The 12,906-nt window shown below is 43.0% G+C and overlaps 2 protein-coding genes and 1 non-coding gene across 10 annotated transcripts; 1 reads left to right on the top strand and 2 right to left on the bottom strand.

The window, feature by feature from the left end:
* The first annotated feature begins 3 nt into the window (after nucleotides 1-3).
* On the top strand, nucleotides 4-7,523 carry khdc4 (KH domain containing 4, pre-mRNA splicing factor). Of its 8 annotated transcripts, none has more exons than XM_086079020.1 (15): nucleotides 4-160; nucleotides 414-594; nucleotides 1,284-1,412; nucleotides 1,580-1,659; nucleotides 1,746-1,798; nucleotides 1,876-2,051; nucleotides 2,319-2,530; nucleotides 3,420-3,480; nucleotides 3,555-3,615; nucleotides 3,715-4,058; nucleotides 4,352-4,486; nucleotides 5,389-5,498; nucleotides 5,609-5,662; nucleotides 6,277-6,359; nucleotides 6,946-7,523. In XM_086079020.1, exons 1-15 carry the CDS (start codon nucleotides 132-134, stop codon nucleotides 7,179-7,181), a joined length of 1,944 nt encoding a protein of 647 aa, XP_085935146.1. In that variant the 5' UTR covers nucleotides 4-131; the 3' UTR covers nucleotides 7,182-7,523. The 8 variants fall into 8 exon arrangements, with proteins under 8 accessions (XP_085935146.1, XP_085935145.1, XP_085935144.1 ...); XM_086079019.1 differs by having other exon boundaries at nucleotides 6,943-7,523; XM_086079018.1 differs by having other exon boundaries at nucleotides 6,274-6,359.
* On the bottom strand, nucleotides 5,229-12,874 carry LOC147172791 (NADH dehydrogenase [ubiquinone] flavoprotein 1, mitochondrial-like). The gene is made up of 10 exons (XM_086079029.1): nucleotides 12,657-12,874; nucleotides 11,597-11,676; nucleotides 11,348-11,518; nucleotides 11,101-11,284; nucleotides 10,853-11,042; nucleotides 9,855-10,067; nucleotides 8,933-9,099; nucleotides 8,756-8,837; nucleotides 8,522-8,667; nucleotides 5,229-8,437 (listed from the first exon to the last, which is right to left on the bottom strand). The coding sequence occupies exons 1-10, from the start codon at nucleotides 12,747-12,749 to the stop codon at nucleotides 8,342-8,344; spliced, it is 1,422 nt and encodes a 473-aa protein (XP_085935155.1). The 5' UTR covers nucleotides 12,750-12,874; the 3' UTR covers nucleotides 5,229-8,341.
* On the bottom strand, nucleotides 12,270-12,341 carry trnae-cuc (transfer RNA glutamic acid (anticodon CUC)). Its single transcript has one exon. It is a non-coding gene; the product is annotated as a tRNA-Glu (tRNA).
* Nucleotides 12,875-12,906: the final 32 nt, after the last annotated feature.

Genomic DNA, 12,906 nt, shown 5'->3' with positions numbered 1-12,906 from the left:
AACCGGAGACGGAAGCGTCTGTCTGCTCGGTTAGCTTAGCGTCAGCTAGTGTGATACGTGTGCTAAATATAGAGAAACACATACCTCGCGTGTGTCTTTACACAGCGAAAGAGGAACTTTTAAGGACATATATGTCATTTGGTGGAAGTCAAAACGGCGGGTAAGTTAAGCGTTCGTGTGATAATATTTTGGCCGACGTCATTTATAACTGGACTCGCTAGTTTATGTAACCATGGTGGACTCTTGCTGCGGTTTAGCTCTTTGTAGTTAGCCACGCTAAATACCCATTACGTCTCTTTAAAACCGTAATCACAACTATGCTTGTAGTCGCACTTTATATCAATGTAATGCATAATTATATCCACAACCTCCTTTTGGCTGCTTGAGTAAATGATGTGTTGTTGTCTTCCTAGCCGCCGCGCTAGCAAGTGGGACCAGCTGGGGCTCGGTTGTGGAGGACCGGGGGATTCTGAGGCGGCACCCACGGGGGCTTTGGATGCCGCCGCCGCGGTGGCGGCTAAGATTAACGCCATGCTGGTAGCAAAGGGCAAACTCAAACCCTCGCAGATTGGCACACCGGGGCCAATTGAAAAGGTAAACGATAAACACTGCTGCAAGGAATGTTTTCTACGCTTTGATCTTGTTAAACTTGCTCACAAGTATAAATATAATTATAGGGTTGTTGGAGTTGTCAGTGGTTTATTTAGAACCACTTTGCACTATGAGATCTGGAGGCAGTACATTAGTACCTTCAGATACGAAGGATCTGATTTTCTAGTATTTCAAGGTGTCATATAGCCGATTTTTAATTATTTGACTAGCGACCACGGACTTGAGATACGAGTAGGCCTATCATAATAATTACTAAATCGCGTTGGATAAATTAAATGATCATGATAATAGTTTAGTCCAGACTTGATACATTGTCATTTACGTGCATGTCTGTTTACATATGTTATTAACATTCGGTCACACTGCTTCTTTCCCTCACGTCAGTCAACTTGCTCGCACCCATACACAAACGCACTCAGATGAGGTGAACAATGACGAAACAGAGAGAATTAAGCCCTTTTCACAGAGTACTTCCTCAATGTGAGAGTCTCTCGCAAGCACGAATGGCCGGTTGCCAACACGGCCATGTTTGTAAATCCTGACGTAGCAGCCTACCAGGCAGTAAAAATTTATTTTATTTCATTTAATCCCTGATCTTAATCCTTTGGTGCTGTACATTAAAAGCATTTTATGAGTTTAATCTTTGCGGTAACACTTGCCTTCTTCTTCAGGTTACAGGCATTGGGAAACCTCAGGTGTCAGCCAAGGCTAAAGATGACCTGGTGGTGGCGGAGGTCGAGATCAATGACGTCCCGATCACATGCCGGAATCTATTGACACGAGGACAGACACAGGATGAGGTCAGTATGGATAACTGGTATTCAATGATTGTTAGTAATAGCCCTTGAAAATGAGACAATGGCCTGCTTTTCGTGTTTTGGACGCCTCGTTTCATATACTTGGTGATATTATTCAAATTTGGCAGGGTTGTTCTCGTGTGTAAAAATGTGACATTCTTTGTTTCCAGATCAGTAAAGTGAGCAGCGCTGCCGTGTCCACCAGAGGGCGCTACATGACTGCAGAGGAAAAGGGCAAAGCGCCACCAGGGTGACTTTGCTCATCTCTCTTGAGTCATCTCAAGTTGTCTTGTTTATTATGTGTCTTAACACGGCCTCTGTCCTCTTTCCTCTTAGGGACCGGCCTCTGTATCTGCACGTTCAAGGACAGACGCGGGAGCTCGTGGACCGTCAGTAGTACCGTACTCTGCCATATGTGTAATATGTCGTGTGTTTTTTCGACACGTTTGTTTGGCTGTGCTTTCAGGAGCTGTTAACAAAATCAAGGAGATCATCACCAACGGGGTTGTAAAAGCAGCGACCGCCTCGTCGTCGGTGACCTCGTCCTTTTCCTCCACCCCGCCCGCCGTGACGGTTTATCAGCAAACACCTCCACCTTCGCTACACCCAATGACGCACCACAAACCGCATTTCCAAACCGGGGTAAGACAGACCGTTATGATTGAAAACGCACTGGAAGCTCCGTTGGTTGACCTCCATGTCCCACGTTTTTCCAAAAGGAAATACAATGTCAAGCGAAATTATTTGTTCCAGGGACAAGCTCCTACCATTAAAAAATAAATAAATTAATTAAAAAAAACTGGGAGTTTTACTAATGCTATTCAGCATGCAAGTATGGAGTAAATTGATTAAAAACTGTACTAGTATGTATAAAATAAAATAAAAACATTAACGATTCTGATTTTGCAGATGCACTACGTTCAAGATAAAACCTTTGTGGGCCTGGAGCACGCCATCCCGGGCTTTGCTGTCAAAGAGCGGGTGGAGGGTCCCAACTGCTCGTACCTGCAACACATCCAGGCTGAGACCGGAGCCAAAGTCTTCCTCAGGGGAAAAGGCTCAGGCTGCCTGGAGCCCACGTCCGGACGAGAGGCCTTTGAGCCCATGTACATCTACATCAGGTGGGGGTCGCTCAAGCCCGCAAAATGTGGGCTGTGTTCAGAATCACTCACTCTTTGTGGGAAACATCCATAACTCATTTAATGCAGCCATTGGTGAGAATCTTAGGGATAGACCGATAATTGGCCCGGCAGATAATCCGTGCCAATATTCAGCATTTTATGAATATCGGCCTCTTTTTTTTGTTTTGATGGCTGATATATTAAAAACTGTTGTTTTTGCTCCGATGGCCGCTTTTCTCCTCCAGCGGCTGTTGGCTCCCTGCAGCATTGACCCGCCCACAGCACCATCTGATTGGTTGCTCGTGCAGTGATAACAGCCTATAAGCAGCAATTAGCGGCTATTAGCCCGCGAGCTAATGGCTAGCTTGCAGATTAACGGCCGCAGGCTAACCTAATAGCTGTTTTTAGCGGCTACTTGGGCGTTATCCCAGGGTTAGCGTGTGGGTGAACAGTTAGCCCACGAGCTAACAGTTAGCTCGCAAATTAGCAGCCATTTGGGAGTTAGCCCGCGAATTAGCAGCAATTAGGTTAGCCCGTGAGCTAACGGTTAGTTCGCGGGCTAATAGCTAATAGTCGTTTTTTTGCGGCTATTTGGGAGTTATCCCGGCGTTAGCGTGTGGGTGAATGGTTAGCCCGCAAATTTTTCACGCTACACACATTCAGTCACAGATACTACAATGCAAAATGAGAGGATGGTGGCAAATCTCTGTCTACAAACGAAGCTCCTCAACTCACTTCTACATATTTCATAGTGTGAATATGCAAATGCCAAATCACACAGTATAGTGAATACGGAATGAGTGGATGATTTTGAACAGTTCCTCTTTGCTTGTCATTGTTATGATGCAAAGTAGTGTGACCTTACCATGTTTCCAATGTTCTTCTGCAGTCATCCCAAACCAGAAGGTCTTGCAGCAGCAAAAACATTGTGTCAAAACCTGCTTCAAACTGTGAGCAGCACCTTTTTTGTACGTCTGTACACGTTATTGTCGAGCCACTATGAGGTTTTGTCTTCCCTTATTAGGTCCACTCAGAGTATTCTCGCTTCCTCAGTCAAATGAGCTCAATGATGCCATCACAACAAGGTACGTTTTCAAAATGACATTTAAAGCTTCCTTTTTTTAATCATCTGAACCATGCTGTCTCGCACCACCTGACCGTCTGACACCCTCGTCTCCTTCCAGGTTTCGCACAGCCCCCAGTGATGAACGGGATGCCCCCGCAGCCGCCATACTACCCCCCAGCTGGCTTCCAGCCGGGCTATCCCATGCCAGTGCCCGTGCCTCAGAATCAGCCCCCACCAATGTCCTTCTCCGTGCCCCCCCCCATGCCACCCAATATTGTCCTCCCTCAGTTCCCACCTACTCCGGTGCCGCCGCCGCCGCCTCCTAATCTGGGCCCGCCTCTTTGTCCGGCGCCTCCTGTTTCCGCTCCTGTTCCAGCACCTCTTCCGCCACCCGTTCTCCCGCCTGTTCCTGCTCCTCCCCCTGCTCCAGTTCCTGTTCCTCCTCCAGCTACTTTGGTTCAGGTAGCCATTTGCAAACATTGTGAATGTAATATTGTACAGTTGTATGTCAATAAATAGGAATATGTTGGCAAATTACATAATTTCAGTAGTTAATTGAAATATATGTTACTGCATATAGAGCTAACGAAAACTCAAAATTTACTGGCTCCAGAAAAATAATTTGATTTTTAACAGGATTTAAATTAAACCCAGGCATTGTTAGTTCAGTCATCAGTCATATTAAACATCAAATTTGCCAATATTTTGCACATTGGAGAAGACCATGAATACTGACATTTCTTCTCTCGATGCAGACGGTCTCTCCAATGTCCTATGTTCCTTCAGCTGTGGCCCCGCCTCCTCCATCCGCGTTGGCCAATCCAGCGCAGAAAAGACGCTTCACAGAGGAAGTGCCCGACGAGCGTGACAGTGGCCTGCTTGGCTATCAGGTGAGCAACACGTACAACGCATCAGTCTTTTTTTTTTTTTTCATTTTGTGTTGTCCTCCTTTAAAATGTTTGGTAGTTGATACTCGATGATACGCTGTGCTCTCGCAATGTATCCAAGTCATACACATACCGTAAAGTTTGGACGAGAAGCGCAATATTTTTTCCTTGCGGCTTCAGGTCTTCAGATCTCCTATGCTTGCACGTATTTTTGTTGTGAAATCTGCATTTTTGCTTCGGTTACTTTGTGCTGTTTTCAGTTGTTTTCTTACAGTAATCTTGGCAGTTTACTGTTTTAAGTATTTCTTAGCACCCGTTCTCACTCGCAAAGTTCACTAAATTAACAGGCCATGCTTACTTGATTAAAGAGGGTTCAACTTTTACTGTACGGCTGACACAAAAAACAAGAGAATTAAATTTTTCATTTTTCATTGGGTAAAGCACAATGTGTATGAAATGTGCCACATAAATAAAACTGCCTTTCTTGCCTTTAAACACATCACTGTCATTATCATTAGCCAAATTAAGTCAGCTAGCATGGATGGGAAACACCGTAGATGGGCTAACAAGAATTAGCATCACAATTGCGATCACTTAAAACCATCAAACTGTGAGTTTACTATAAACACGGCACTAATACACAAATAGAACATCCAATAATATTTTGCGGGAACAATTAAAACGGTTTAGCTTTAGTTTTGTTTCCTATTTGCTCATGGTGGTTAATTACATGAAGAAAAATATATTTTCTGTGATACGCTGAAAGTGCCTTTAAATTGTGACGCAGGAAAAAGTTGGTCAGACATTTTGGTAAGGGGGGAGAAAAAGTGACTTTTGATACTGTGGCCAGTAAATTCAAGTTGAGGATGTCTGCTAACGGCGCCTGTGTGTCTTTCTGCTCATAGCATGGACCCATTCATATGACTAATTTAGGTGCAGGCTTCTCCCCGGGCAGCCCCAAGACTGCAGGACCCCCACCGGCGAGTTCCTCCGGCCAGACGAGTGAGAGGGACGGGTACGCAGAGTTCTGTTGGAAATCATTTATCACGCCCTTCATTATTTTTTTATATACTCGTGCACCGCATGTTACAGTTTATTGTTTTTATTTTATTTTATTTTTTACAGTACAGTGATCCCTTGTTCATCCCGGGAGTTACGTTCCAGGCCCACCGGACATAGGTGAAAATCCGCAATATCATTAAACTTTTTATTAATTTATATATATAGCTTTTAGCCTTAATACTTTCCTGCACGCTTTGAAACATTCAAACTTATTGAAACACACGTCTTAAACATATTGGACAAAAAAAAAATCAAATTACTAAATGTATGGGAAATATGTGATGAAAATTTATTTTATAGTTATATCCTTAAAGACTTTTACACTTTTTTTTTGTTTACTGGGGATTGCTGTACTGTACTTTTAAAAACATTTTTCACATTAACTTCACAAACACACTTGCCAAAATTTTAATTATTACACATTTTATGTAATTTTCTTTACACAAATATTTTTTTCCTCCATTTTTTTTAATGGTAATTTTACATAAAATGATTTTATGTTATGTTATTTTACACATACTTTTCACCTTTTTATTGCGGTAATTTTAACACGCTACAGTAATGCATTATTTCTTTCTTTACTCATAAAATCAAATAGCACTATTTTTAATAAGTGTATAATTTCCTTGTAACACTTTTTGGTTGCCCAACATTATGGCCATGAATATAATAATAATTGTTGTTTTTTTAATCAATATAAATAGCGAAGTGTTGTTGTTTTTCTACAGTAGGCAGCTAATGCCGCCACCGCTGTTGCTGGTGAATTGCGTGAGACCTAAGATGGAGGAGAGAAGGCCACCGCAAGGCCCTGTGGGTAAGTCCATTACATCGCATTGACAAGTCCACAGTCAGCAAAAGTGGAACATTCCCCCCTCCTTACAATTTTAGCAGGAATCCACTTAAGACTTAAACTAAAATGTCTCCTGTGGATCAGCTGAGGCAGAGTTGATGCTTTTGATGACTCTTCCAGGATTCTGCCGCAGTGGCTAAAAACAAAAAAAAAAAGGCTAAAAAGTGGAGCCTTTTATCCAGTGTCTTTGTCCCATTCTGATGACATCATCACTGTGCGGTGTTGGCCTCCCTCACTAACGAGTCTCTCTCCTGTTTTTGTGTTTTCTCTTTTTTTTCTCTGTTTTTCCTCTCTTCCATGTCATCCCTGGGGGGGCGGGGGGGTTGACAACGACTTGTCACGTGACGCCGTCCTGCCGCTCCATTGGACGCCCCCCACCGACCAATGGCGGCTCTGGGATGGCCCTCCCATCCTCCGCCGAACTAATATGTTTCTTCCGATTTGGATCATGTTGAATTGCTGCTGCCATGTTTTGTGTTTGCTGTTTTTCTTCTTGTCTTTCTTTCTTTTTCCTCCAAATGTGTGCTCTCCCCCCCCCTCCCTTTAGCAGAGCCTGCTGGGAAGAGGCTAAAAACGGGCTTGGTCGCGTACGCCGGCGACTCCTCCGATGAAGAGGAAGACCACCCGAGTTCCAAAGGTTCGGGGTCAGGTAACCCCGGGGGCTCCACTTCTACCTCCTTAGACTGGATTCAGGGTTACCGCTGCCCACCCCCGCCGCCTCCTCGGGCTAAAACGCAGCCGCAGCAGCAGCAGCAGCAGTCCATGCCCTTCTGGATGGCGCCCTGAAAGTTCCACAGCAGTTCCGCACGGATGACTCGTAGCTTTGGGTTTAGTCCAAGTAAGCATATTTGTGTTTTCTGCACGTGTACAGTTGAAAAGATGAACATTTTTTAGGACTGACACTTTGCAAAGCGGTGGATGTTTGAATGGTCACATGAGTAATTGATTTTGGAAAAACTGTGAATATCTAAATATATCGTCTTTGTGGAAATAAAATTAAAAAATGACGATCAGCTTTAATTTAATCCATATTGTTCTTTTTTTGGTAGTGATTTATTTGACTAATGTGTAGTAATAACCGAAATAATGGTTGCTTTTTGGAAATAAAGTGGCATAAATTGCAACGTACAGATGCTGTATATCTGATTTTTCTTTCCTTTTTTTGGGGGGAAGGAATGAAAAAATATTTTTCATTGGCCGTTGACAAAAACAGGTCTTGATCTTGCACTGGTTTTAGGTCTAGTTTATCAGAATAAATAGCAAACAGCATAAAACATTTCTATATTATGTACTTTTATAATAGGCCTGCAACCGTATACAGTGGACCCCCGCTAGTCACGGGATAAGGACTGAGCCCACCCGCTAATAGCAAAATTCTGCATATACAGTACCAGTAATTAACCCATTTGCCCCCCAAAACGTATAAATACGTTCTGTTTTACATGTCCCAAAGACATATTTATACTTCTTTTTTTTTTTATGCTAGAGCATACATAAAGCTTTGATGCAGCCTCTGAACTGCAGAGAACGGGTGAAGCAATGGTAGGAATTACAAAAACAGCCAGCAGGTGGCAGCAGAGTATAAGAGATCAACCAGGGCCATGTTGCAAACAAGCTCATTTACCCACAGGTCTAAATTTGTGTTAACTATATTCTAATACTAATTTATGTAAAACGGAAATTGATAGAAATATATGTTTTTTTTCCTGATGAAAGAAGAGACTCTAATCTTTCTTTTGGTAGGCTCCATGTTTTTATAGCAATAGAACCCAATTATCTATGGGCCTTGCAAAATCGGTCAAAATCCAGTAAAACAGCCAGGAGCGAAGGGGGTTGCTTCAGTGAAGATGGCTATGAGTGAATGAGTTAATAATACAGGGGGGATTAAGAATAGGTGGTCTGCGAGTGCCAAACCGCAAGTATGCAGGGGTCCGCTACACTGGATTTCAGATCATCTCAATGTCCGTGTGCCTCGGAGCGTTTTTCTTGTTGTACTGAGCAATGCGAGCCTCCATGTCTGGACGGAAATGGCGTATCAGACCCTGTGGAGGACCAATTGTGGAATGTGAAGACTCCCACCAAGCGTTTGCTGTTCACTTTACTTATCGCGTGTTGATGAGCTTCACCTGCACGGGCCAAGCAGCTCCGTCCCCGAGAGCGCAGATGGTATGTCCTTCGATCTGCTTGCTCAGCTCCCAGATCATGTCGATCTCAGAAACCGCCGCCTCTCCTCTCACAAATCTCCACATGATTGCGTTCATCCAGTCCACCCCTGAATAGCATTTCACAAAGCTTCAAACAAAATGCCCTCTCGAATGCAGAATGGCTTGGGAAAAACTTTAAAGTTTTGGGTGGCTCACCCTCTCTGCAAGGTGTGCATTGGCCGCAGCTCTCGTGCTTGTAGAACTCAATCAAACGTGCGATGGCTCGAATCACGTCGGTCTGCACGGACAAGTCGAATTCAAATACTTGACGCCAGCCGGGTCCAAAAGAGTATAAACTTCCACACTATTGAGGTTTTCTTCTCTACTGTTTACCGACTTATCCATGACGATGACGGCGGCCGTGCCCAGGGCGCTTTCCGCCCGCACCAGGTCGTCAAAATCCATCATTACGTCATCACACACGTGCCGAGGAATAATGGGAGTGGAGGAACCCCCGGGGATTACCCCTAATAGATTATCCCAGCCACCCCTCACTCCTCCTGTGCACGAAAAATAACAGTTGGGAAGAGTAACGTTAGTCAGGTTTCCATCCAAATGTTAAGAATTTGTTATGCGAATTTTGTGAAAACGCGCAAAACGGACATGCGATTTATGCCCGTTTCCATCCGCTCTTCTTTTGCGAACATGCGCCGCGAGATGACGGAACTTTGGGACAATGGGGAGTTCCAGGTGGGAATGTTGGTTTTAACGGACTAAACGGAAGTAGTTTGTCTTGTTGGCTTCCCTCCCGCATGTAAGTGAAGTGTGTCGTTACATTGAGAGCTGATGTAAATAAAGCCATCTAAAATGGCATTCATGCTTTTTTTCTTTAATTAATTATAAAATGAATCGTGTTTCTTTGTCTCCTCAAACATATCTTACCTTTATCATCCGCCATTTATTGTGACTACAAACGTGCGTGTGACGTATATCCGGTCTTGTAGTCGCTTATTCACAAAACCTGTTTCCATCGCCAAAATGCGCATTTTCCTTTTTTCGATACGCTTCAAAAACCACCCCCTCCAAGCGTAAACACTTTTTTTTGCGAATTTTGGGCCTTTTTTTTTTATGTCTGGCGTTTCCATTCAGTTTCTTTTTTGCAACTCTTGAAAATTTAAATAAAAATAGGTGGATGGAAACCCACCTATTGAAAGTACAAAATCACACTGAAATCGGTAAACAAAATATGAAATTTCACATTACAGTAGTTTTTTCTACTGGGGAGCGTGAACCAGGGGAATGTACACAAACACACCTCCGTGTCTCTCGATCAGCTCCCTCAGGGGAATGGACATCTCTTCCTCCACGGTGCACGGTGTGTTCACGTGGCCCGAGATGTTGAACAGCTTGGTTCCGGAGTTCCTCTCCCTTCCAAAGCTGGCGAACCAAGCTCCGCCCCTGCGGCAGATGGCAGGTGCCACGGCGACTGTCTCCACGTTGGAAACGGTCGTCGGGCACCCAAACACCCCTACATAAAAAAAAGGGAAGCGAAAACTCGTGTCAGCTAACTGACGTGCCTACATGGCGGCCATGTTGGTAGGGGCAACTTTCCTAAGGCTATGGATGTTGAAATCACGCCATAATTTGCTAATTTCTCAACTGAATTTCATTGAGTTTGCTTTTTTTTTTGTCAATGGTAAAACATGTGCTTTTAATAAAGAACATTTGTGAGGAAAATAATTATTATGATGATTATATGATTATCGGTGACGATATTCAGCATTTTGACGGAAATCGGCTTTGTCCATTTTGAAGAATATGATAATACATCCATTAAAAAAACTGTTAACTTCAGGGAACTAATTAAAATGTATTATTTTTAAAAATGTCATAGATGCTGCTGACCCTGGGAACTCTGCACCTTCTGTTTTTGTTTGAAATTAAAACTAAGATAAGTAAAAATGTAACACTTCAGATATTTTTAAATTTTGCACTACTTTATTTACTGTAGAAAAAGTTTTTATTAAATTTTTCAAAACATGCTGCTACCAATATCCCGGAACTGTTAGATTTATATATATATTTTATATATATATATTATATATATATATATATATGTATTATATATATATTAAGATGTCGATTAGGGGTGGGAATCTTTGAATGTCTCACGATTTGATTTTTGATTCAAAATGATTTGATTGACAATGATTTTTCACCATACACTACTAGCCTTCCACGAGGTTTCGTGGAAATGTCTCCGTAACAAATGCGACGTATACATTTTTTGCTGGCGGAGTGCGGCGAGCTCACCTATGTCTGCAGGGAAAGGAGGCTTGAGTCTGGGCTTTCCTTGTTTGCCTTCCAGCGACTCAATGAGGGCCGTCTCTTCTCCGCATATATAAGCGCCGGCCCCCCGCATGACAAACACGTCAAAGTCGTACCCCGAACCGCACGCATCCTTTCCGATCAGCCCCGCTTGGTAGGCCTCACTGATGGCTATCTGCGTCAAGATGCACATTTCTAGTATTTCTTTTTTTTTTTGGAGGGGGACGGTGTACCTGCACATTAGACGACTCGTTGTAGAACTCTCCCCTGATGTAGATGTAAGCGGCGCGGGCGCTCATGGCTCTTCCCGCCAGCAGACAGCCCTCCAGCAACTTGTGCGGGTCGTGACGCATGATCTCACGGTCTTTACACGTGCCCGGCTCACCTTCGTCAGCATTCACCACCAAGTACTTAGGCCTGTAAAGCCAAGGTTATTTGAGTTCACCAAAAGTAGACAAAATAAGCCAAAAATGCGCTTACCTGCCATCACTGGGTTTGTTCATGAAGCTCCACTTCATGCCGCTGGGGAAGCCCGCCCCTCCTCGGCCCCTCAGCCCGGACGTCTTCACCTCGTTGATGATCCAGTCGGGTCCCTTGAGGAGGATCTCCTTGGTCTTGTACCAGTCCCCTCGCCTCAGCGCTCCTTTCAGCCTGAAGCGCAGAGAAGATGACGAAGATGAATCTGAAGAGGAAGCTCAATGAACGTCATCAAGCGGTCAGCGCGTTCACCTCCAGTCATGTCGGCCGTACAAGTTGGTGAAGATTCGATCTTCATCGCTCAGAGGACCAAACTTTGTCTTTTTTGCTTTCTGGAACATGGACAGCACATAACATTTTATTAACTCATTCACTGCCATTGACGGGTACAGAATTAATTTGAACTATTACTATTAGTTTAATATTTTTTTCCACTTTTGTTAACAAGAGTATGAAAACCTAGGATTTATTTATATTTTTTAAATACAGATATAAAATGTGTGATTAATTAAAAATTTTCATCGTAATTAATCGCATGACTTCACTAGTTGACTCACAATTAATCACAAATTTTATATATGTTCTAAATGTACAATAAAAAATATAGGTTTCAATATTCTTGTTAACAAAAGTAGAACAAATTTTCAACTAATAGAAATACATTTTTGACGTCGATAGCCTCAATGGCAGTGAATGAGTTAAATGATCAATTTTTTTCATAAAAACAAAGTGAATTCACCTATTTGCAGATTTTCCCCAATATTTTTTTTTCTTCAATAATTTTTATGAGTTAAAAAAAAAATATATATAGACGAATAATAATCATATTTTTTCAGTCATGTACACATAATATATCCTCTGCATTTGACCCATGGGTGGCAGCTGACGACTTCGACTGCTCCTACCCCCTAAAAAAAGAAAATGGTTCCCTGACCGGGAATCGAACCCGGGCCGCGGCGGTGAGAGCGCCGAATCCTAACCACTAGACCACCAGGGATATATTGCGCATCTTACCCATAATTCCTAAAATCTATGGCCACTTGTTGCATATACATAAATTCAAATTTATCTCTTAACATAGTATTTTCTTTTAACTTAAGTATGTGCAGTTTTACTTTGGTGTGAATTTTGTGTATTTGTGGTTTTCTTTTAACTTAAGTATGTGCAGTTTTACTTTGGTGTGAATTTTGTGTATTTGTGGGTGAACGCATTTAGGAGCACGTGACGTGAGCACACTGAAGTATTCCAAATGGCAACACGCATTGTCGTCATAATGCACAATTTTGTATTGCGTGCGTGTGCGTGCGCGTACCTGAGGCTGAGCTGCAGTACAGTAGGTGGCGCGCTGGGTCACGTGACGCCCCAAGATGGGCCACAATTTCCGGCCCGTCAACACAACTAGCATCCTCGTGAGTTAAGTCGAAGTTGTTCCTTGTTTACTCTTGTTCTCCTTCTTCCACGTTTTCAATCACAACGAGGAAGGACAAGAGAAGGGACCGAAATCCAAAGTCAGTGACCGGCCGCGTCTTCTGCGTCATTAACATTATAGGATTAAAGCATAT

This window comes from Leptonotus elevatus, chromosome 6 (genome assembly GCF_054856555.1).
Source record: "Leptonotus elevatus isolate MCC_2025b chromosome 6, RoL_Lele_1.0, whole genome shotgun sequence".
NCBI classification, from domain to species: domain Eukaryota; kingdom Metazoa; phylum Chordata; class Actinopteri; order Syngnathiformes; family Syngnathidae; genus Leptonotus; species Leptonotus elevatus.
The sequence above is the reverse complement of the archived record's forward strand: the minus strand, read 5'-3'. Positions and strand labels throughout refer to the sequence as shown.

Excerpts from the sequence above, each read along its gene's own strand:
- khdc4 (XM_086079017.1), top strand. The coding sequence starts at position 132 with ATGTCATTTGGTGGAAGTCAAAACGGCGG. Across the intron at positions 595-1,283 it reads CACCGGGGCCAATTGAAAAG|GTTACAGGCATTGGGAAACC; the intron begins GTAAACGATAAA and ends CTTCTTCTTCAG. Across the intron at positions 3,481-3,554 it reads GTCAAAACCTGCTTCAAACT|GTCCACTCAGAGTATTCTCG; the intron begins GTGAGCAGCACC and ends TTCCCTTATTAG.
- LOC147172791 (XM_086079029.1), bottom strand. The coding sequence starts at position 12,749 with ATGCTAGTTGTGTTGACGGGCCGGAAATTGTGGCCCATCTTGGGGCGT. Across the intron at positions 10,068-10,852 it reads TCCTTTCCCTGCAGACATAG|GGGTGTTTGGGTGCCCGACG; the intron begins GTGAGCTCGCCG and ends TTTTTTATGTAG. Across the intron at positions 8,668-8,755 it reads ATGCACACCTTGCAGAGAGG|GGGTGGACTGGATGAACGCA; the intron begins GTGAGCCACCCA and ends AATGCTATTCAG.